General features: G+C 43.8%; 1 protein-coding gene across 2 annotated transcripts in view; it reads right to left on the bottom strand.

Moving 5' to 3' along the window:
- dlat (dihydrolipoamide S-acetyltransferase (E2 component of pyruvate dehydrogenase complex)) overlaps positions 1 to 19,649 on the bottom strand; it is a 34,577-nt gene extending 14,928 nt beyond the window's left edge. For both annotated transcript variants that reach the window (XM_080214823.1, XM_080214824.1), the window contains exons 1-5: positions 19,325 to 19,649; positions 10,495 to 10,596; positions 8,254 to 8,378; positions 4,800 to 4,950; positions 1,977 to 2,103 (exon numbers count right to left, since the gene is read on the bottom strand). In XM_080214823.1, coding sequence (XP_080070949.1) covers positions 1,977 to 2,103; positions 4,800 to 4,950; positions 8,254 to 8,378; positions 10,495 to 10,596; positions 19,325 to 19,579 — 760 coding nt within the window. In that variant the 5' untranslated portion in view covers positions 19,580 to 19,649. The remainder of the gene's footprint in view (positions 1 to 1,976; positions 2,104 to 4,799; positions 4,951 to 8,253; positions 8,379 to 10,494; positions 10,597 to 19,324) is intronic.
- Between the last annotated feature and the right edge of the window lie 4,945 nt (positions 19,650 to 24,594).

Genomic DNA, 24,594 nt, shown 5'->3' with positions numbered 1-24,594 from the left:
TTACCACTGTTCACTTTTTCTATACCCTTCATAATCTTATACACCTCAATTAGATCTCCCCTCATTCTCCGCCTTTCTAAGGAGAACAGCCCCAGTTTGCCCAATCTTTCCTCATAGCTCAGTCCTTCCATACCAGGCAGCATCCTGGTAAACCTCCTCTGCACTCTCTCCAGGGTCTCCACGTCCTTCCGGTGGAAAGGCGACCAGAACTGGACGCAGTACTCCAAATGCGGGCGAACCAACATTTTATACAACTGCAACATTAGACGCCAGTTTTTATACTCTATACCCCTCCCTATAAAGGCAAGCATACCATAGGCCTTCTTCGTCACCTTCTCCACCTGTACTGCCACCTTCAAGGACTTGTGTACTTGCACCCCTCTGTTTCTATACACTTGATAGGCCTACCATTTATCATGCAACTCCCCCCTACATTATTTCTTCCAAAATGCATCACCTCGCATTTTTCTGGATTAAATTCCATCTGCCATTTCTCTGCCCAATATATCAGCCTATCTATATCCTGCTGTATTGCCTGACACTGCTCCTCACTATCAGCAAGTCCAGCCATCTTCGTATCATCTGCAAACTTGCTGATCACACCACTTACTCCCTCTCCTAAGTCATTTATGTATGTTACAAATAACACAGGTCCCAGTACTGAGCCCTGCGGCACACCACTAGTTACAGACCTCCAGCTAGAAAAGGACCCTTCCACTCCTCTCTGTCTCGTATTTCCAAGCCAGTTCTCAATCCATCTAGACACCTGCCCTTGTATCCCTTGAGCTTTAACCTTTTCCACCAACCTACCACGAGGGACTTTGTCAAATGCCTTACTGAAATCCATGTAGACGACATCCACGGCTCGTCCTTCGTCGACTGTTTTTGTCACCTCCTCAAAAAATTCTACCAGATTCATAAGGCACAACCTCCCCTGTACAAATCCATGCTGTCTATCACTAATCAAATTGCCACAGTCTAAATGCTTATACATCCTATCCCTAAGAATCCTTTCCAACAATTTCCCTACCACTGACGTCAAACTCACCGGCCTATAATTACCCGGGTTATCCCTACTACCCTTTTTAAACAACGGTACCACGTTTGCTATCCTCCAGTCCTCTGGTTCCTCACCTGTGTCCGAAGAGACAAAGATTTGCGTCAGAGGCCCAGCAATTTCATCCCTCGTCTCCCTAAGCAGCCTAAAACAAATGCCATCAGGCCCTGGAGATTTCAGTTTTAATACTACCTAAAAACCCTAACATTTCCTCCCTCGTAATAGATATTTCCTCTAACAGGTCTACAACTTCCAAGACAGTACCTGAAAACAGGTCCCTCTCCTTCGTGAATACTGACGCAAAGTATTCATTCAGGATCTCCCCCATTCCCTCAGACTCTAGGCATAGTTCCCCTCCTCTGTCCCTAAGAGGACAAATTTTTCCTCTAACCACCCTTTTATTCCTAACATAGGAGTAAAATGCTTTTGGATTTTCCTTAATCCTGTCTGCCAAGACCATTTCATGCCCCCTTTTTGCCCTTCTAACTCCCCGTTTGAGCTCTCCTACTCCCTCTGTATTCCTCTAATGCTCTCTCCGTTCCCAGTTGCTTAGACCTAACACACGCCTCTTTTCCTCATGACCAAGTCAACTATATTACTGTAGCTCTAGAGTCACGTGTAGGCCAGACTAGGTAAGGATGGCAGATTTCCTTCCCTAAAGGACATTAGTGAGCTAGATAGGTTTTTCCGATAATTGACAATGGTTTCATGGTCATCAGTAGATTCTTAATTCCAGATATTTTTTATTGAATCAAATTCCACCATCTGCCATGTTGGGATTCGAACCCAGGTCCCCAGAACATTAAAATATTAATCCAAAAATTTGGCTAATGATAATACCACTAGGCCTCACTGTCCCTTAATGTATAATGTTTCACTCAAGCTAAACATGTAACGTTTCTCTCAAGTCAATGCATACCTATTGTTGCTTTGTCGGTTTCAATCTCTGCTATAAGGTCACCTTCACGCAGCTTCTCACCAACCTTCTTCTCCCATCGTTGAATAGTACCCACTGTCATTGTTGGAGAAAGAGCAGGCAAAGCAATCTGCAAATAGACATATTCTGGCTTTATCACCACAAATACCACATAATCCCTACAGTGCAGAAGGCCATTCGGCCCATCGAGTCTACACTGATTCTCATGACAGAGACCCTTACCCAGGCTCTTACGTCCACCCTGTCCCCGTAACCCCATACATTAGCTGTGGATAATCCATCTAACCTTCACACCTTGGGGCAGAAAGGGCAATTTACCATGGCCAATCTACCTAACCTGCACACCTTTGGACTGTGGGAGGAAACCCACATAGACATGGGGAGAACATGCAGACGTCAAACAGACATAATGCAGTGCTTCACAGCTCAATGTCAAACGAAGCCAAGGCATTTTAAAAACTGACTAAAAAGGTTACTTTAAGTTTAAAGTTACAACATCCTAAAGTCAACAGTGATAAAAAAGCTATATAAAGTAAAAATTAAATCATTTGTACAGAAGTATGACACATTTTGTCCCCTTTGTTATTTTGCATTCAATTAATCTGCTACAACCAGGATAAATCAAAAAGTTCTATGCACTGAAGTGCTCTAAAGTGTTATGTATAATAGTCCCCTAACTTTTTGCTAACATTTTAATAAATTTATACATATCCCCCGTTAAAAATTAATACATTTTGCAATTTGCATGCAAATAATTGGCTTCTAAATTGGCCCATTTGTTCCAAGAATGTTAAAAACCAGGCCATCGACTCACAAGCTGTTTAATGTCTGCAATGAACATAACCGTCACTAAGAAAAATGCTTAGTTCCTCAAACAATCCAATAGCAACCTTCATTTATATAGAGCCTTTAATGTGGTGAAAGATCTCTGGTGCAGCAGAGGAGCGTCATAAAACAGAATCTGACCTACATCAGGAGATATTATTGTAGGTGATCAAAAGATTTAGTCAGAGGTACGTTTGATGAAGCATCTTAGAGGAGGAGAGAAAGATGAGGAAATTCCAGGGCCATCGCAGCTGAAGGCACAGTCACTAATGGTGAAGCAATTAAAATCATGAGCCAGAATTACAGGCATCTTGGGGAGTGACTGGGCTGGAGAGGATTAGAGAGAGGAAGGAGGCGAGACCATTGACAAATTTGAAGAGAGGGATGGGATTTTTTTTTAAAATCAAGCTGTTAGTTAACTAACAGCCAGCACAGGAATGATAGGTAAACAGAACTTGGTGCAAGTTAAGACATGGACAGCAGATTTTTGGATGAGGTCATGTTTATACAATATAGAATGTGGAAGTGCATTAATATTCAAGTCCCAAGATACAAAAGGAGGGTTTCAGCAGAGCAGCAGGTGAGCTGAGGTAAGCGTGGAGCCAGGTGACATTTTAGAGGTGGAAATAAGCATATGTTTCTTTTAAGGTCAGATAGGGCACGACAGTTAAGATCAGTCTGGTTCATCCAGACTGGTTCAGTTGCCTGGGAAAGGGATGGAATCAGTGGTTAGGGTACAGCATTTAAGATGGGGCCCAAATACAAGGACTTCAGTCCATCCAACACTTAGTTGGGAGGGAATATCGGCACATTGAATGTCAGATGACAATATAGCTGTAGCAAAGGAATTGAAAGGTAGTGGGCAGATACAGAAACCTTATAATACAGAAAGAGGCCATTCAGCCTATTGAGTCTACACTGACCACAATCCCACCCAGGCCCTACCCCCCCATATCCCTACATACTTTACCCATTAATCCCTCTAACCTAAGCATCTCAGGACACTAAGGGGCAATTTTACCATGATCAATCAACCTAACTCGCACATCTTTGGACTGTGGGAGGAAACCAGAGCACCCAGAGGAAACCCATGCAGACACAAGGAGAATATGCAAACTCCACACAGACAGTGACCCAAGCTGGGAATCGAACCCAGGTCCCTGGAGCTGTGAAGCAGAGTGCTAACCACTGTGCTACTGTGTCGCCGTACACTAGGAACCAAAGTATTTTTTGGATGTCATCGAGAAACAACATGTAGATGGGGAATAGGAGGGGACCAAGGGTAGATCCTTGGGGGACACTAGAGGATACACTGGGTATGCAATCCTACCCACCTGGACAATGAAAAGGAGAATTGGGAGGAGGATAGTGTGATCAGCATGTCAAACGCATGTCAACACTCTGACATGAGTGATGGGTTTAATGGAGACTAGGACATAAGTGAAGGTCAGAGTGTTGTTGACGACAGATCAGTACCTCCAGAAATATAGAATAACTACAGTGCAGAAAGAGGCCATTCAGCCCATCAAGCTTGTACCAACAACAATCCCAGCCAGGTCCTAATCCCGTAACCCTACATATTTATCTTGCTAATCTCCCGACACTTCAGGTATAGCCCATCAACTTAACCTGCACATTTTTGGACTGTGAGGGGAAACTGGAGCAACCAGAGGAAACCCACACTGACAAGGAGAGAACGTGCAAACTCCACACAGTCACCCAAGGCTGGAACCAAATCCAGGTCCCTGGCACTGTGAAGCAGCAGTGCTAACCACTGTGCCCCATGCCACTAAAGGCCAAGTGGTTAGGATTTCAAAAGTGCAATTGTAAAAAAATTGGGGGAATGTTTTGCAGTGGCAAACACACACAACTGACAAGGTGGAATTGATGAGGCCACACGGGACAGTAAAGTCAAGGAGTCCAAAGTGACCAAAGATAGTTTGAAGAGCTGCTCACATTTCCGTTTTCTTTTTTGCTCACCTTCATGTGGGGAGGATAAGAACTGCCTGGAGGTTGGGGTGGAGGTGAAGGTGTGGAAGGGGTTGGAGCAGTGGCTGGAGCTGGTGGGGCAGAAGCTGCTGCTGCTGCTGCTTCTGGAGTGTAATCCTTAAAAGCTTCAATATCCTCGGGTCTAAACAACAGAGAAAGATGTTTATGCTTTGTGCATAATATAGTAGCAACACGGATTGTACAGACAGTGCAGACTAATCTAAACAATCAAGTCCATCCTATCCACACATGACACACCTTTTACATCGACCCTTCCGTCATCATATGACCACATGAAAAAAAGTTTAAAGGAAACTACCAATGGCTAATGGAGGATAAGATACTTTGGGAATTTTCCCTCCAATTCACCGAGATCAAGCATGTCCCAAGCCATCGTGGCAACCTCCAAAACATAGCATACAGCTTTGCCTTTCAACCTAGACTCAGTGACAAAAGTCTTACACAAGGTATTGGTTCAAGTTTCCCTCTAGGACTTGAGCACCAAAGCCAGGCTGACTCTTCGGCGTAGTAGAGAGAGAGTGCTGTACTTAGAGGTGCCATCTTTCAGCTGCAGCATTAAACCAAGGAATTCCCTGTCCTCTCAGATGGGCAGGAACAATCCAACGGTTCAATTCAAAGAATAGCAGGGGAGTCCTCCCACTGTCCCGGTCAATTATTTATCTCTCAATCAAGATCACCTTGCCTACCAATGTATCCCAAATTCACAAAATAGGCACTACACCTTAAAAATGCTGTGAAGCACTTTAGGGCATCCTGACAGCATGAAAAGTATTACAGCTCATAGCGTGGCTCCCTTGCATGTGCTAGAAGCTACATACATTCACACTCACCGTCCTTCCTTAGCAAACAGGAAGAACATGTCCACGCTTTGCACTTTTGTCAACTACACATCCATTCCCTGGTTCATTCCTCATGGTAACTCCTTGACCAGAGTCGACATGCCTGGTTGGAATTTAAACAAAAGCCAGGCAGTTAACTGTTCCCTGCTTCATTCTTCCTGGCAATGCCTCTACCAATCAGAATTCACTTTTCAACAAAGCAGAACCTTCTTTTCATTAAGTATGAACTGTTGTTTCCTTTCAGATTTGGTATTCTTGCGACTCTGCCCTGATGATGGCAAGACAAAGCATGCCTTCTTTTCAGCAAAGACATTATATAAATACACATTCTTAAAAATTTACTACAAAGCGATATATTGTCATGATCTTAATACAGAAGAAAATCACCCCAAAGCACTTCGCGGAAGTAAAAGAAAAATGAATGCCCGGCCAAGGGAAGAGAGATTTGCTGGAGTGACCAGGAGGAATCAATTCTTAATTACGGGAGACTGTCTAGCAATCTTTTCAAATGAGAATGGTACGAGGTCTAAATTGAGGAAGATGGATCCTTTTAAGATGTTATCTGCTCTTTAAAGTACCTAGAATGTAACATTTACAAATAGCAGTAAACAAGCTTGGTCGGAGAAGGGGTTTCAGGATTTGATTTGATTTATTATCGTCATATGTACTAACAGTGAAAAATGTTGTTACTTGCACACTATACAGGCAAAACATACCGTTCATAAAAAAGGAAGCGAAAGAGTACAGAATGTAGTGTTACAAGAGGTCTTAGCAGAGAGGGAGGTACCTGTATGGTTTAGGGAGAGAATAGAATGTGGTTCAAGCACAGTCACCAAAGGCAGTGGAAAAGATGTACGAAAGGCAGGATGTGGTAGAGCACAGAATATGGCCTGTAATTTGCAGGGGCTGAAGGTGATGGTCATTCCCAACTTTTAAATTGGGGAAGTTATGACTCACTCTAAGATTTGGATCCAGTCCTCCTCTCATCCAACAAAAATATATGAACTTTCTAGCAGGTGTCACTGCTTACTTATTAGAAGCAGGAACTGCAGTTCTTTCCTTCTACTCGTCAGTTTACACTGAGGCTGATTGTAGCTACTCAACAGTTGCTAAGCTGAGATTAGTTAACTTAGCATGAATCTCAGCTTTTCATTTTTCCTTTTTGTGGGGATGCTTTAGGATAAAGAAATGTGGGAAATCGTGTTCAAGAATTGTACGGTGTCAACAAAAATGAAAGTTACCGTAACCACTTAACTTTAATTTTGTAAATTTAATGATGGAGTAAGATAGAGTAAATGAGTAGGCCAACTGTGAAAATTCTATATACTCAAAATTACAGGCCCCCATTTTAGATGTTTTTTATGCACAATGTTCTAACTCAGTTAAGGATATCTGTAAAGTGTTTGTCCTGCTTCTAAATTATATTTCAAATCAGCTTTATACAATTTGGTTATTATTCAAGTTTATCCATCTTGCCTGTCAGCTGTTTAAAATGTAGTAAACTTATTGCTTAGTTTGTGCTAGCAGAGAGATTGGACTGGAAACAGTACACCAAAGTCTGCCTACTTTATTCCCAATTTTGATAAGCATGACTGAAAGACCTGACAGACAACATTCTTTGACCACAGTCTGAATGCAGGGCAGCTTCCTGTGTGTCCTAATATTTAACTTCCGCTTTGCAGAAGTAGGCAGACTTGGTGTACTGTTTCCAGTCCAATCTCTCTGCTAGCACAAACTAAGCAATAAGTTTACTACATTTTAAACCGCATTGCAGAGCATCTTTAAAGTAATAAAATGCCCCAAGGTATTTCACAGAACATAAACAATGAGGATTTTTGAGAGTAGTAATGGGAGATTTAATGCAATGTCCTGAATAGCCAAGTCCTCATGCTTCCAGTTCTAATTGTGCTATCACATGGAAGATATCACAGGTATAAAAGGAAGGGGGCAAAAGAGGGAGAGCAACTGCCATTTGCCAGAGTAACAGCCTCATCTATATCTTAGGGAAAGCTCCATCTAAATTGCAAAGGTACCAGAGAAGAAAGAAGTTTCGGGCAGAAGAATCAACAGAGAAAGCCCAGAATATTCCAGAAGACACAAAACCTGGTTGTAATTTAGAGAGTGACTTTTTTTGTTAAAAAGTGGGAATTGTATTTATCGGAACTGCATTGCATTAAAATCGTGTATTATTTGGTTTAATAGTTTAGTTAACTTGTTACTGTTAGTTAGGTAAATAAATTGTTAATTGTTCATTTTAGAGAGTGCCAGGGAGTTAATTTGATTTAACCACTAAAAGTCGCTGAAGCGCAGATCGCACCACTTTGCACTCACTTTTACAGATTATGACGCAGGTTACTCCTCTTTGAGCAATTAGGTGTTACTTCTTGGGTGGCGGGGGGCAGGGTTCAACCTCTCTTTAGAGCAGATTTTATAACTTTGCAACAATATGCAACACAACAGTAGCCACCAAGTGTGGATTTAAACATGATGCATAAAGATAATCTATTGAATAGAGAAATCGCATAAAAGAGATCATGTACTGACACAGGAAGAGTTCTATGTCGTGGAAAACTATTTGCATTCACCTTTGAACTGTAATGCAGATGATCGTACCAAGTGGCACATCTCGTGTTCCGGCCGGCAGGAGGATTTTTGCCATATAGCATTCCTCCAGACTCTCAAAGCCTACTGTTGCCTTGTCTGTTTCCACCTTATGAAAAAATGCATATACATTTTAATTCACAAGAATAAAAAGGAACACAATAATTCTGCAAAACAATGCCACCTTTATGTTTAAAATCATCACTGGACATTTTCCTTCAGAATTGCCACCAATCCTGGTAGATATAAACTAGCCGTTCTATGGGAAAACTGTTGACTCTCCCGCACAGGAGCCTACTAATGTTTAACTTGTTGGCAATGATCTGATCTCATCATTCACACTTCTCACACTAGTTAGTATGCAATCTATAAAAGTTCCAAACTTTAAAATGGTACAAGGACTGCTTGAAATCTTTAATAACATTTTGGGCTGGTTGCTGATGACTGATAGGCTTACTGAGTGATGAGGATTGGATACTTTATTTGCTATGCCCAATATCATAGGTTAATTCCATTCTCCAAGAAGATGCATTCCTTAAATACCTCACTACCCCGTCTCATGGCACACTGGGTTGTTTGCCACACAGGTTGTTTGCGTTTTACTGTCCTTTTACTTTTAAATAAAGCTAACTTTTTGTGATCTGATCTGTAGCAAAGTCAATAAAAGTGCCCCCACGTTGTGATGGCGATCATTATCGAACATCATGCCTAAACATGTAACATGACCTTGGACGCCATTCATCAAAAACAAACAATTTTCAAACAAATACAATGTTGGTTATTGTACAATTAGATCACTGACTACATCTCAATTCTGGTTCTGCAGTGAATGTCATTAAAGACCTGTGCATGTAGACAGCTGTTTTTTTCAAATTAGAAAATAATAGCCAATTTGCACACGGCAAGCCCCCACACAAAAATAAACAGATAATCAGTTCTTGTTGGCTAGATACAGAGAGAATTGCCCTGATCACTACCGTGCCAAGGAGTCTTTCACTTCTGCCTGAGAGGGGAGACAGTGTCTTGCTTAAACATGCTACCCAAAAGATGCCATCTCCAAGGGTGTGATGCTCCCACTGTTGTTGCACTAAAATGTCAAGCTTGACTTTATGCTTAAGTCACCGGAGTGGTGCCCTTCACCTTCTGATTATCTTTTAAAATGCAGCAACTTTCATTCTTAATAATAAAATGTAAAAACAAATTGAAGTGATTTTCTTTAAATTCACAATTTTAACTATTTTACAATGGAGAATAGCCCCAATATGGGGCAGTATCACAGAACACTAAAGTGCAGAAGAGGCCCTTCAGCCAATCAAGTCTGCATGATGCATGAAATGCCCTGACCTCCCACTCAATCCCACTTGCCAGCACTTGGCCCATAGCCTTGGATGTTATGCCGCGCATCCAGGTACTTTTCAAAAAGATGTTGAGGATCCCACCTCCACCACCCTCCCAGGCAGTGCATTCCAGACCATCACCACCCTCCGAGCAAAAAACGTTTTCCTGAAATCCCCCCTAAACATCCCACCCCTCACTTTTACCTTGTGTCACGCTGTAACTGATCCTTCAAGTAAGGGGAACAGTTATTCCCTATCCGCTCTGTCCATGCCCCTCATAACCTTGAACAACTCAGTCAGGTCACCCCTCAGTCTTCTCTGTTCCAACAAAAACAACCCAAGCCTATCCAATCTCTCTTCATAATTTAAAATGGGGCACACGATTAAAAATGATGGAACAAACACCAAAGCGGATAGGAAAGCCTGTTGTTGCCCAGTTGTCTCAACTCAACGAACCTGATATTTTGGTACTTCGATTTATCTCTACAAACTCAGTAGCCAACACGAAAGCGGGCATGACATAATGCTGCTACGCACCCACAGAAGTAGCCACCATTGTAATCACTTTTATACCACCACTGTCCAGTTAAAATTCTATGGTGTTATCACTACCCAGGCTCTCCACAGCTACACTATTAAATTACTGATCCCAGTGGCACAGCTAGCAATTTTTCACAATTCTGTTGTCAGGATAACATTGCAGGGAACAACACTGATATGAAAAGCAAGAGAACTGAAGTGTAAAGGCAGATATTCAGGGTCACTTGGATATATTCCAAACACAGAGCATCACAACAAACAGGACGTACAAAAGAGAGGCTGGTGAGATTTTGCATATTAAAAGTACTTTAACGCACACAGATAAAACAGGGTTTTAATTGCACATACCTCAGCTATTAAGTCTCCCTCATTTATTTTATCTCCTTCTTTCTTCTCCCACCGGGCTATAGTTCCCATCTGCATTGTGGGTGACAGTGCAGGTAACGGCATCTATGAATAAAACAGCAGTGAGTCACACAGCTCTTCTGGGTAACAGGTACAATGTCTCAAAGATCAGCAACTTTGGTCCAAATTCGCATTGAATTTCAAGGCCGGAATTCTCTGGCTGTTCACAGCATGCTGCTGCTGCCAGAGGGGTGGAGAATTTGGTGCTCAGCCAAACATCCGTTCTTCGCAGCAGGACGGTAGATTCCCGCTGTAGTGAATAGCCAGAAAAACCCACTCCAGATGTCAGACCATAAGATGTAGGAGCAGAAGTAGGCTATTCAGCCCATCAAGCCCACTCTGCCATTCAAAGAGATCATGACATGATAATCCTTAACTTCCACTTCCCCATCTTATCCCCATGATCCCCTTACTGATTTAAAAAACTCTCAACCTCATACTGAACATACAGAACGACTCAGGCTCTACAACCCTCTGCTGTAAGAAAATCCTACACATTCACTACCTTCTGGGAGAAGAAATTCCTCCTTTTCTCTTTCTTAAATTAGGGTTAAGAGTCAAGTGAGACAGAGTCTAAGGTTGCTTGGATCACCTGGAGCGTGGGAAAAGACAGACGCACAAAGCCAGTAACTAGTTTGGCACATCACCGCACCAACACAGCATTCAGCCAAATAAGCTGATGGGTTATTTCACTCCAGCATCCACAGTAATTTGCTTTTATCTGAAAGCTATGGACTTGCTTTTAGATCATCACATCTGCTAAGCAAAATGGGCCTCATACATTTCTCTGCAAGGCAGCAACCATTCTGTAGAAAAGGCAAATATGTATGTGGTTCCCATTAGGCTTTTGAAACCACATTAGTGGGAGGGCAAATATTTGGTGCAGAAACTTCCAGACATCCTATTCAAAAACTGGATAATGCCAAACTGGACATTCAGCATCCAATGTTAACTTGGAAACAACACCCACATCTCTGAACGTAACTCACAAGTCTGACCAATAAAGTTCAGCAATTGCAACCAGCAGCAGACTGTAAATTAAGTCAGGCATGCATTACCGGCAATCACAGGAATCACTATCAGATTTCAATCAAACTGTATAATTATCTCCACAGAACTTCCTACAGTCAGTAAAACACAGAACCCAAAACCAGGAACAGCTCAACAATGCAGCAACTGCTGTTTAAACTCCAAGCTATGTGATAGATTTACTTTCTCCAAACTCCCACCCATGGCCTCCCCGCACCAAGAAGGTCAGGAGGCTGTGGCATAGTTGCTGGACTACGAATCCAGAGACTCGCGGTAATACTCGAATCTCACAGTAGCTAATTTAAGTTAAAAAATCTGAAAATAATGAAACCACTGTTGTAAAAACTCATCTGGTTCACCAATGTCCTTTAGGGAAGAAAATCTGCTATCATTACCTGGACTTCAGATCCACAACAACATGGTTAACTCTTAAATGCCCTCTGGGGTGGGAAATTAATGCTGGCCCAGTCAGTAATGCCCTCAGCCCATGAACGATTAAAAAAACCCAGCATTTATCACCAAGTCACAAAGCATCCAAGTACAGCAATATATTTCAGTTCCTTTATCATTGGGTTAGTATACTGGAATTTGCCATCTAACATCACGACAGGAACACCAAAACAAGGCCTACAATGGCCATGCAGATTGCTCACCAGCAGCTGATTAGGGTAAGAACTGATAAGACATTTAGCTCAGCCAGCATCACCCACATTTTAGAAAATACTTTTCAAAAAACATTGTCTCAATCAATCAAACGCTCAGATCCTCAACAATATTTTACATTTACATTGTTCTTCCATCATCTCATGTTAATATTGCAATATCTATCTAACTGAGAGTGCAGACGGGCATAAGGTTGATAAGATTAGGGAAGTGAATGGGTGGCAGGAATGGGTTTGAATTTATGAGGCATTGGCATCAGTATTGGGGTAGGTGGGACCTGTTCAGGTGGGATGGGGTTGGTCTGAACCGTGCTGGGACCAGAGTCCTGGTGAATCATGTAAAGAGGACTGTAGACAGGGCTTTAAACTATGGATGAGCTGGTGGCGCAGATCAGCACAAATGGATATGATCTGGTGGCCATTACAGAGACGTGGCTGCAAGGTGACAGGGACTGGGAGCTGAATGTCCAGGGGTATCAAGTGTTTAGGAAGGATAGGCAGGAGGAAAAAGAGGGAGGTGGGGGGGGGGGTGGGAGCGGCATAGCTCTGCTGATTAAGGATAGCAAAAAGTCTGACAACACCAGGTTTTAGTCCAACCTATTTATTTGATAATATACTCACAAGCTTTCGAGGGACACCCTCTTCGTCAGGTGAATGGAGAGTTCTGGCCTCAGACAGAGCATATAAAGCACAGACAGTTTAGAGATTACTGATTAGAATGCGAATCTTTACACCTAACCTGCTGTTCAAGACCTGAAGTGGCTGATAATGTGAGTGGAAGGAGCACTGATCACAGTTTAAAGAGATGTGTATTGTCTCCAGACAGTACAGTAAGTGAGGTTTTGCAAACCCAGGCAAGTCACGGGGGTTACAGATAGTGCGACATGAACCCAAGATCATGGGTTCATGTCGCACTATCAAGATCATGGGTTCATGTCGCACTATCTGTAACCCCCGTGACTTGCCTGGGTTTGCAAAACCTCACTTACTGTACTGTCTGGAGACAATACACATCTCTTTAAACTGTGATCAGTGCTCCTTCCACTCACATTATCAGCCACTTCAGGTCTTGAACAGCAGGTTAGGTGTAAAGATTCGCATTCTAATCAGTAATCTCTAAACTGTCTGTGCTTTATATGCTCTGTCTGAGGCCAGAATTCTCCATTCACCTGACGAAGAGGGTGTCCCTCGAAAGCTTGTGAGTATATTATCAAATAAATAGGTTGGACTAAAACCTGGTGTTGTCAGACTTTTTACTGTGTTTACGCCAGTCCAACGCCGGCATTCCCACATCATGATTAAGGATAGCATCAGGGTGGTAGCAAGGGATGATATAGGAACCAAAGAGCAGAAAGTGGAATCGTTGTGGGTGGAGATTAGGAACAGCAAAGGGAGGAAGACGCTGGTGGGTGTCGTCTATAGGCCCCCGAATAATGATCTGGAGGTGGGGCGGGCTGTTAACGCGCAAATAAGTGCGGCGTGCAGGAATGGAACAGCGATAATTATGGGGGATTTCAATCTACATATTGATTGGTCGACCCATGTTGGACGCGGTGGGCTCGAGGAGGAGTTCTTGGGATGCTGCCGGGATAGTTTCCTTGAACAGTGTGTGTTGGAGCCGACGAGGGAGCGAGCTATCTTGGATCTGGTGTTATGTAATGAGGCGGGTAGAATTAGGGACCTTGTGGTGAAGGATCCTCTTGGGGGGGGGGGGGGGGGGCGTGTTGGAAGGTAGGTCTGCTGAGGAGCAGTGGAGGATCTTTAAGGAGATATTTCTTGGTGCTCAGCAGAAATTTATTCCAATGGTTAAAAAGGACCGTAGGAGGAGAGGTAATAAGCCGTGGATAACGAAGGAGGTGAAGGAAAGTGTTAAATTAAAAGCGGAGGCGTTTAGAGTAGCTAAGAATAGTGGGTGAGAAGAGGATTGGGAGAGGTTTAAATGTCAACAAAGATTGACAAAGAAGTTGATAAAGGGTAGGTGAAACTAAAAAGTTGGACTAGCGCTTAATATAAAAAAGGATAGCAAGAGTTTTTATAAATATATAAAAAGGAAGAGGCTGGCTAGGGTGAATGTTGGACACTTAGAGGATGAGAGGGGGGACTTAGTGGGAGGGGACTTAGTGGGAGGGGATGGGGAAATGGCTGAGGTCTTGAATAACTTTTTTGTTTCGGTCTTCACAGAGGAGGACGTGAATAATTTGCCGGGTGTTAGCGATGGAAAGGTGGTAGGACTGGAGGGTCTCAATGACATTATTGTTACTAGAGAGGCGGCGCTCGACAGACTGGAGGGACTGATTGTGGACAAGTCCCCAGGACCGGATGGAATGCATCCGAGGGTTCTGAAAGAAATGGCGGTGGTGATAGTGGATGCCTTGGTGGTTATTTTCCAACCATCGCTGGATTCCGGGGAAGTGCCAGAAGATTGGAAAACGGCTAATGTTACGCCGTTGTTTAAGAAGGGTGCCAGGCAAAAGGCAGGGAATTATAGGCCGGTTAGTTTAACGTCTGTTGTAGGTAAAACGTTAGGATCCGTCATCAAGGAGGAAATAGCGAGGCATCTTGAGGGGAATTGCTTGATAGAGCAGGCGCAGCACGGTTTCGTTAAGGGGAAGTCGTGTCTGACAAATTTATTGGAGTTCTATGAGGATGTGTCTAGGGCAGTGGATAGAGGAGAGCCGGTGGATGTGGTCTTTCTGGATTTTCAGAAGGCGTTTGATAAGGTACCTCAAGAGGTTATTGCAGAAGATAAGGGGGCATGGAGTTGGGGGTAGGGTGTTAGCGTGGATAGAGGATTGGTTGTCAAATAGGAGGCAGAGTGTGGGGGTTAATGGGTGCTATTCGGATTGGCGGTTGGTGACTAGTGGAGCGCCCCAGGGGTCGGTGCTGGGGCCTCAGCTATTTACCATTTATATAGATGATCTGGAAGAGGGAACCGAGTGTATGGTGTCGAACTTTGCTGATGACACCAAGATTGGTGGAATGGCAAATTGTGCAGAGGGTGTGGAGAGTCTGCAGAAGGATCTAGATAGACTGGGCGAATGGGCCAGGAACTGGCAAATGGAATTTAATGTTGGCAACTGCGAGGTGGTCCACTTTGGTAGGAATAATGCTAGGAAGGACTAATACTTACGTGGCGAAAAACTGCAGCAGGCGACGGTGCAGAGGGACCTCGGGGTCCTTGTGCATGAGTCGCAAAAACCCAGCCTGCAGGTGCAGCAGCTGGTCAGGAAGACTAATGGGATGCTGGCCTTCATAACGAGGGGGATTGAATATAAAAGTAGGGAGGTCTTGCTGCGGCTGTATAGGGCATTGGCGAGGCCGCAGCTGGAGTACTGTGTGCAGTTTTGGTCACCGCACTTACGCAAGGATATTTTGGCCTTGGAGGGAGTGCAGAGGAGGTTTACTAGGCTAATACCAGAGTTGAGGGGGTTGAGCTATGAGGAGAGGCTGAATAAACTAGGCTTGTACTCGTTAAGAGTTTAGAAGAATGAGGGGAGATCTCATTGAGACATATAAGATGATGAATGGGATGGATAGGATAGAGGTGGAGAGACTCTTCCCGCTCAGAAAGGATAGTAGGACTAGGGGGCACAGCCTCAAGTTAAAGGGGGGGCGGTTTAGAAGGGAGTTGAGGAGGAACTTCTTCACTCAAAGGGTGGTGAATCTCTGGAATTCTCTGCCCGTTGAAGTGGTGGAGGCTGCCTCGCTAAATATTTTTAAGACGCAGGTTGATAGGTTTTTGATAAGTGAGGGGATTAAGGGTTATGGGGAGAGGGCGGGAATGTGGAACTGAGCCATGACAGATCAGCCATGATCTTATTGAATGGCGGGGCAGGCTCGAAGGGCTAGATGGCCTACTCCTGCTCCTATCTCTTATGTTCTAACCTGGTTCCCATTTAAGCTCATATAGCTCTATAAAATATTCAAATTTTCTAATAATGCTGTTCAGTGCTGTGAATAATTAATCAGTTATATTTAGCATCTCGGTTTCATGGAATCTCTATAGTGCAGAAGGAGGCCATTGGGTCCATCAAGTCTGTACTGACTCTCTGACAGAGCATCTTATACATGCCCACTCCACCATCCTATCCCCGTAAACCCACACATCAAACAAAGCTAATCCACCACCTACACATCTTGGAACACTAAGAGCAATTTAGCACAGCCAATCCACCTAACCTGCAAATCTTGACTGTAGGAGGAAACCGGAGCACTGAGAGGAAACCCATGCAGACACAGGGAGAATGTGCAAACTCTACACAATCATCCAAGCCTGGAATCAAATGCAGACCCCTGGCACTTTGAGGAAGCAGTGCTAAGTTTTAAAATTGATAGAAGTTTTAAATGGTAAAGTTAAAAAACGTTAACATTTTTTGCTGGGAAACACTTTTAAGATTTGGTTAAAATTAAGAGAGGAAATGTTATAATTACTCATGAAGTCAAACCACCTCCCAGGCTCTTGCACCCCACACAGCATTTTATTTGGCACAAGCATATATTTAGAGATATTAGTAATTTTAAAACATTATTTAGCTAACTTTACAAAAGGAATGAACAACTTGCCTTCATGCAGCACCTTTAACATAAAACATTCCACACAGCTTGAAATGGAGGCATTCAAACAAAAACTGTCCTCAAGTCAATTCAGAAGATTTGAGTGAGTGACCACAAGCTTGGTTAAAGTGATAGGTTTTAAGGGGCACCTTAGGGGAGAGGCAAACAGGGGAAACAGTTTCAGGAGGGAGTCAAGAGCTAAAGGCATAACTTCCAACTTAGACAATGGAAATGAGCGAGGCATACAAACAAGCCAAAGGATGCAAGAGGCCAGAGTTGGAGGATGGCAAAGCATTGGTTTGAAAGCATTCTATCATTAACACTATGCACTAAATAACTTTGATGCTTTCACCAGTCAGCACACAACCATGAATATCTACATTCCAACAAAAGTCCAAATTCTACTTCTATCCCAGATGATGAGAACTTTGAGCATATTTGTGGAATACCAGAAATGAGTGTGCAAACCCAGGGGCTTCTAGCTATCCCTCTTAAAGTATGAAAGTAAAAAGCAGCTGCAGAACATAACACAAAGGAAAATTTCATGATATGCATGACTGAACTTATTTTAGCAGCAACAAAATATCAAATCTGGGGCACTGATGTAACAAGCATCACATAACCATATCATAACATGCAGACACCTAAGGGATTGGAATAATGTGTGGCACAATGGTTAGCACTGCTGCCTCACTGCGCCAAGGACCCAGGTTTAACTCCCAGCTTGGGTCACTGTCTGTATGGAGTCTGCACATCCCCGTGTCTGCATGTGTTTCCTTCAGCTGCTCAAGTTTTCTCCCATTGTCTGAAAGACATGCTGGTTAGGTGCACTGGCCGTGCTAAATTCTCTGTGTACCTCAACAGGTGCCAGAGTGTGGCGATTCATGGATTTTCACAGTAACTTCATTGCAGTATTAATGCAAGCCTACTTGTGGCACCAATGAATAAACCTAAGCTTAAAAAAAACCTAAAAAAGTAAAACTTGACCCAAGCAAGTTTCGCACCTTCTGAATTTAAATGATACTCCTCACAATCACTGGATGTCTCAAAATATCCCCAAAGTGTTTGGCAGTCTCTGCTGTAAGAGCAGCCAAAAGACACACAGCAAACCCCCACAAATAGCAGCAACATTATAATAACGATTGGTCGAATAGCTCCTTCTGTATTGAAGGGACTCTACAGAAAAAAATCAGATATTCAGCGTTTGCAATGTTGACTGAGGAACAAAAATTGGCCAAGACAGCAGGATCAGCTCTGCTGCTTATCTACAAACACTATGGATGGAATCTTCCCATCCCACCCACCATAGCAATTGTAGTGGGCAGGAAGGGCCATTGACTTATGACAGGATTTTACAGAATTGAGGCGAGTGCAGCCAAAAAATTCTGCCCTATACCTCCTGCCACCACTCATGCCCATTTGGCACCCACTCTGTCCACCAGTGATATTACAATTCTGCACCCACCTCAACTTATCAGCTCCCTTGCCACCACCACTCCTGGTCACCTGTCACCCTTCCCAGAATGGGAGAAACTGCATGGTGCTGGCAGACAAGAGTGGGCTCCCTGTGGGAATGGGTGACTGTAATCAGCACAGTGGCAATTGCTGCCTTCCTTCAACAGGTGCCCAAAGGACTGGCATTTTACTGCCTCATCCAACCCGATTCTGGGTCATGCAGGACTCACGGAACAGAAATCTCCATTGGCCTCCAGGCAGGACTTTATGATTTCACCCGACCGAGGTCATAAAATCTCACCCAAGATATGCGGGTTAGGTGCGTTGGCTATGCTGAATTGCCCCTTACTGTCCCAGGATGAGTAGATTAGAGGGATTAGTGGGGTGGGGTTATGGGATAGGACTTGGGTGGGATTGTTATCAGTGCAGACTCGATAAGCTAAATGGCCTCTTTCTGCAGTATAGGGATTCTATGAAAAGAGCACCATTGGATCTTTTACATCCACTTCAGAGGGCAGATGGAGGTCTGGGTTTCAATGTCGTATCCCACACGGCTCCTCTGGCACAGCAGCACCCCCTCAGTTCCTGCAACGTGGTGTCAGCTGGAACATTTAGTGAGACTTGAAGCTTGAGCTCAGAGTGGGGGCCCAATATCAAGGGAAAGTGCTGCAAATGGCACTGGAGTTAGTTAATAAATTCCTCCCAAAGACCAAAGAGGTGCATGTTAGGTTGATTGGCCATGCTAAATTGCCCCTTGGCATCAGGGGGATTAACAGGGTAGATACATGGGGTTACAGGGATAGGACCTGGATGGGATTGTGGTCAGTGTAGACTTGATGGGCTGAATAGCTTTCTTTTGCACTGTAGGTACTGTATGTGACAATAAATGGAATCAATGTAGGTGCTGCGACTTCTGGTTACTGAAGACTCCTGTCCTTGGGCTACCTGATCCTCCACTCTCCCCTCTCTACCTTTCCATTCTCTCGCCCCACGCCCTCGCTCCCTCCCTCCCTGCCTGCCTGATCGTCCCTCCCCTCCACCACCCCCCCCCCCCCTCGCCCCAGGCTGCTCACCAGTTGATGGGGGGGGAGGCTGTACCATCTCCTGCCCGGAGCCGCCAGTCCGTTCCAGGGCGCCAAGAGCAGGCGCTGGGGTCCGGGCCCGGCCTTCCCGCTGCCAGCGCCGCCGCTCAGCGAGTACCAGCAGCGGGGAGCCGGCAGAGGCCGGCCGGGACCCGGGCTTGGGGCAGCGCCCAGCCCCGCGGTAGCCGGCCGAGCGGCGGGGTGGAGGCGGACGCAGGGCCGGAGGCGGACGGCCTGGCGGAGCATGGCTGGGTAACAGAGCCGGGGACGGCGACAGACTCAGAGCCACCAGCGTTCAGCCTCTCCTCAATGACCTCCGCCGTACGGCAACAGCAGCACTGCCGTAAAACGGATCTGACGTCACGGCAACCACCACTTCCGGTTCTATGGGCACCAACACCACTTCTTCCAGACCAGACCATTGATTTATTATTGTCACATTGATTGGGGTACAGTGAAGAGTTTTGTTTCCGACGCACTATACAGACAGAGCATACTGTTCATAGAGAAGCAAGGGAGAGGGTGTAGAATGTAGTGTTATAGTCATAACTAGGCTGCGGAGAAAGATCAACTTAATACAAGGTAGGTCCATTCAAAAGTCTGATGGCAGCAGGGAAGAAGCTGTTCTTGAGTACGTAACCTCGGTCTTTTGTATCCTCTTCTGGATGGAAGAAGATAGAAGAGAGAATGGGGTACATCATCATCATTACATTTCTCAACCACTTGCCTCCAGAGCATAGAATCATGAAAACCCTACAGTGCAGAAAGAAAGAGGCCATTTGGCCCTTCAAGTCTGCACCAATCACAATACCACCCAGCCCCAACTCCGTATTCGTACATATTTACCCGCCGATCCCTCTAACCTATGCATCTCACAACGCTAACAGGCAGTTTTAGCATGGCTAATCAGCCTAACCTGCACATCTTTGGACTGTGGGAGGAAACCTATGCAGACACAAGGAGAATGTGCAAACTCTACACAGACAGTGACCCAAGCCAGGAAGCGAACCCAGGACCCTGGAGCTGTGAAGCAGCAGTGCTAACCACTGTGCTACCGTGCCGATCATCTACAAATCTGACCCCTGCTCTCACTAGAATTCATAACCATAATTTTCTTTGTTTATAGAATCCCTGCAGTGCCAGCATAATCAAGGACCCCACGCTCCCTGGACATTCTTCTATCTTCTTCGGGAAAAAGATACAAAAGTCTGAGGTCACATATCAACTGACTCAAGAACAGCTTCTTCCCTGCTGCCGTCAGACTTTTGAATTGACCTACCTATGGAGAAAGTTGATCTTTCTCTGCATCCTAGCTATGACCATAACACTACATTCTGCAATGTCTCCATTCCTCTAAGAATGATATGTTCTGCATAGCATGCAAGAAACAATACTTTTCACTATATGCTAATACATCTGACAATAAATCAAACCAAGGAGGCCATTTGGCCCATCGAGTGTCAGGGACAAGCAAGGGTAAATGCGTGAGGTAATGGGTTTGAATCCCGGCTTGGGTCACTGTCTGTGCGGAGTCTGTACATTCTCCCCATGTCTGCGTGGGTTTCCTCTGGATGCTCCGGTTTCCTCACACACTCCAGAGATGCGCAGGTTCGGTTGACTGACTATGCTAAAATTGCCCCTTAGTGTCAAGTAAATGAGGTTACGGGGATAGGGCCTGGGCAGGATTGTGGTCAGTGCAGACTCGATGGGCCGAATGGCCTCCCTCTGCACTGTAAGGATTTTATGAGTCAGCACCATTGAAATCCCACCCCTCCAGGCCCCATCTCTGTGACTCTCATGTTTTCCCTGATATGGAGGAGCAGTTTAGCATAGTCAATCAACCTCATCTTTAGACTGTGGGAGGAAACCCATGCAGACATGGGCAGAACGTGCAAACTCCGCACAAACAGTGACCCAAGCCATGAATCAAACTCGGGTGCCTGGCGCTGTGAGGCAGCAGTGCTAACCACTGTGCCAACACTAGGCACTAATTTTTTATTTCTCTCATCTTCATTTCTAAATCTCTCACCTTCAGATCATTCACAAATCTAACCCCTACGCTCACTGGAATTTAAAGCTGTAATTTTCTTTGTTCATAGATTTCCTACAGTGCAGAAAGAGGCCATTTGACTGAGACTGAGTCTGCTCTTACCACAATCCCACCCAAGCCCGCATATCCCCATATTTACCCTCACACCATGGTTTTATTTCTTTTATTAAAAAATAGGTTTTATTTTCATTTTAATCACCCACCCCACCGATAGACCCCCCAAGGCTATGCCCAATGCCTGGTACGCAGAACCAAGGTTCTCTTTGTGCATTGGCACTTTGCCCCTTGGGCAGTGCTGGAGGTCAGACTGGCAATGCCAAGCTGGCAACATCCAGGGGGCACCTCCTCCCCATTACCCCTGACCCCCTGGGGCCTCCATGGCCCCCTTTCACTCCAGCAAGGTTGGGCTACCAGCTCCCCACTAGTGGAGAGCTATTGCAAACCCCGCTGGAGTGAAACACTGATGGTGGGGGCAGAGGGGCTAGCGGGCCTGGAGATTTCAGTCCCGGACCTGCAAATTGGATGGTAATTCTAATTTAAGTAATTTATTCAGCTAATTGGCACGGAGCTGACAGCACTAGAAATCTGGTGACTGGAGACACGGGGAGGCTGTGGCGCCCAGCGGGGAGCCCCCTACATGCCCTCCACTTGATTCTCTGCTTTAGTAGTGCAGCAATCTGGGATAATCCCCCCACTACATCTTTGATATCTCACCTTCAGATTACTCACAAATATCACCCCTACATTCACTACAGCTTAATCTTTCACCTTCACATCATTCGGAAATATCACCCCTACAGTCCATTACATTTCTAATCTCCAACCTTTGGATAATTCACAAATATCACCTACAGTTGATTGAGGATGAACGGTTATAAGTTCATTATTTTGATCTCCATCACCTACATTTATAATCTCTTGCCTACAGGTCATTCAGCGATATAAACTTTATTTAATTTGATTTATTATTGTCACATGTATTAACATACAGTGAAAAGTATTGTTTCTTGCACACTATACAAACTTAACATACCGTTCATATAGAAGGAAATGAGAGAGTGCAGAATATAGTGTTACAGTCATAGCTAGGGTGTAGAGAAAGATCAACTTAATGCAAGGTAAGTCCATTCAAAAGTCTGATAGCAGGGAAGAAGCTGTTGTTAAGTTGGTTGGTATGTGACTCAGACTTTTGTACCTTTTCCCGAAGGAAGTGGAAGAGTGAATTCCGGGGTGCATGGGGTCCTTAATTATGCTGGCTGCTTTGTCGTGACAACGGGAAGTGTGGACAGAGTCAACGGTTAGGAGGCTGGTTTGTGTGATGGGTTGGGCTATATTCATGACCTTCTGTAGTTCCTTGCGGTCTTGGGCACAGCAGGAGACGTACCAAGCTATGATATAACCAGGAAAAATGCTTTCTATGGTGCATCTATAAAAGTCATTTCATTACATCTTTTATTACATCATTTAATTACATCTTTAATTTCCTCGTTTCATTCTTAATCTCCCGCCTGCAGATCATTCAAAAACATCTACAGTTCATTACATCTTTAATTTCTCTCATCTTCATTACATTTCTAAAGTCTCCCATTTTCAGATCATTCACAAATATCACCCCTACATTTTAATCTGTCTCACTTCAGATCATTGCTAAATCTAACCTACATTCAGTTCATTTCAAATCTCATTCAGAAATATTGCCTACAATTCACTAAATTTATAATCTTTCATCCTCAATTTGTTACTTTGAATCTCCGTCACCTTCAGATCATTCTGCAATCTAAAGTACAGTTCAGTACATCTTTAATCTCCCTCTCCTTCAGATCATTCAGAAATATCACCTACAGTTCAGTACATTTCTAATCTCACTCACTTTCAGATCATTGCTCAATCTAAACTACAATTCACTACATCTTAAACTGTCACATCTTCAGATCACTCAGAAATCTCTGACCATTTCATTCCTAAATCTAACCGCTACAATTCACTACCTTCCATCTTCAGTTCATTCACAAATTTAACCTACAAATTTCATTACATTTCTAATCTCTAATTTTCATTTAATTTTTTATCTACCTCATCTTTATTTCATTTTTAATTTCTCCCATCTTCATTCATTACATTTTAATCTCTTACTTAATTTCTTTACATTTTGAATCTCTCATTTCAACTTCATTACATATTTAATTTCATTCTCATTCATTTCATTTTTAATCTCATACTTTTATTATATTTGTAATCCCACTTTCATTTCATTTTTACTCTCTCATCTTTGTTACATTTTTAATCTCTCACCCATGGGTGGCACAGTGGTTAGCACTGCTGCCTCACAGCGCCAGGGACACAGATTCAATTCCCAGCTTGGGTTACTGTCTCTGTGGAGTTTGCATGTTCTCCCCGTCTATGCATGGGTTTTATCTGGGTGTTTCAGTTTCCTCCCACAGTCTGAAAGACGTGCTGGTTAGGTGGATTGGCTATGCTAAATTCTCCCAAACAGGCGCTGTAGTGCAACGACTCAGGGATTTTCACAGTGACTTCATTGCAGTGTTAATGTAAGCCTACTTGTGACACTAATAACATTTTTTAAAAAGTTAAATTAATTTCATTACATTTTCAATCTATCATCTTCATTTTATTGCATTTTTTTAATCTCCCACTTCCATTTCATTAGTTTTTAATTCTCTCTTATCCTAATTTCAGTTTCTGGTAGTTTGTGATACTAACTGCCCTTGTCTAGGCTATTACCAACATTCAGCTATTTTCAACATTTTATCTGGCTCAGGTGACAATGCATTCAATCTTAGTCACCTGATTGATTTCTCAAGTCTCAAAGCTTCCAACAATTCCACCTTTCAATACCACCTTGTATCTTGGTCCACCTTGATATTTAACCTCACATTAATCATTCTTATTTGAACCAGAGACCATCTACATCCTACAATGGCGTCTCCTCTCGGAACACCCAGTCCTCTTTGGTATGCCCTAAAGTTCATTCTTGGCCACATCATACTATTGCAAACCCTGTCATGTTCATTGTTTGTGAATGTAGGGCCAGCTTCCATGTGAATGCCAATGTACAGTAAAAAGTCTCACAACACCAGGTTAAATTCCAATAGGTTTATTTGGTAGCACAAGCTTTCAGAGCACTGCCCCGTCATCAGGTGAGTGGAAGTTGTGTTCACAAACAGAGTGTATATAGATACAAACTTAATTT

This window comes from Carcharhinus amblyrhynchos, chromosome 29 (genome assembly GCF_965287045.1).
Source record: "Carcharhinus amblyrhynchos chromosome 29, sCarAmb.v2.hapA, whole genome shotgun sequence".
NCBI classification, from domain to species: Eukaryota; Metazoa; Chordata; class Chondrichthyes; order Carcharhiniformes; family Carcharhinidae; genus Carcharhinus; species Carcharhinus amblyrhynchos.
The sequence above is the reverse complement of the archived record's forward strand: the minus strand, read 5'-3'. Positions and strand labels throughout refer to the sequence as shown.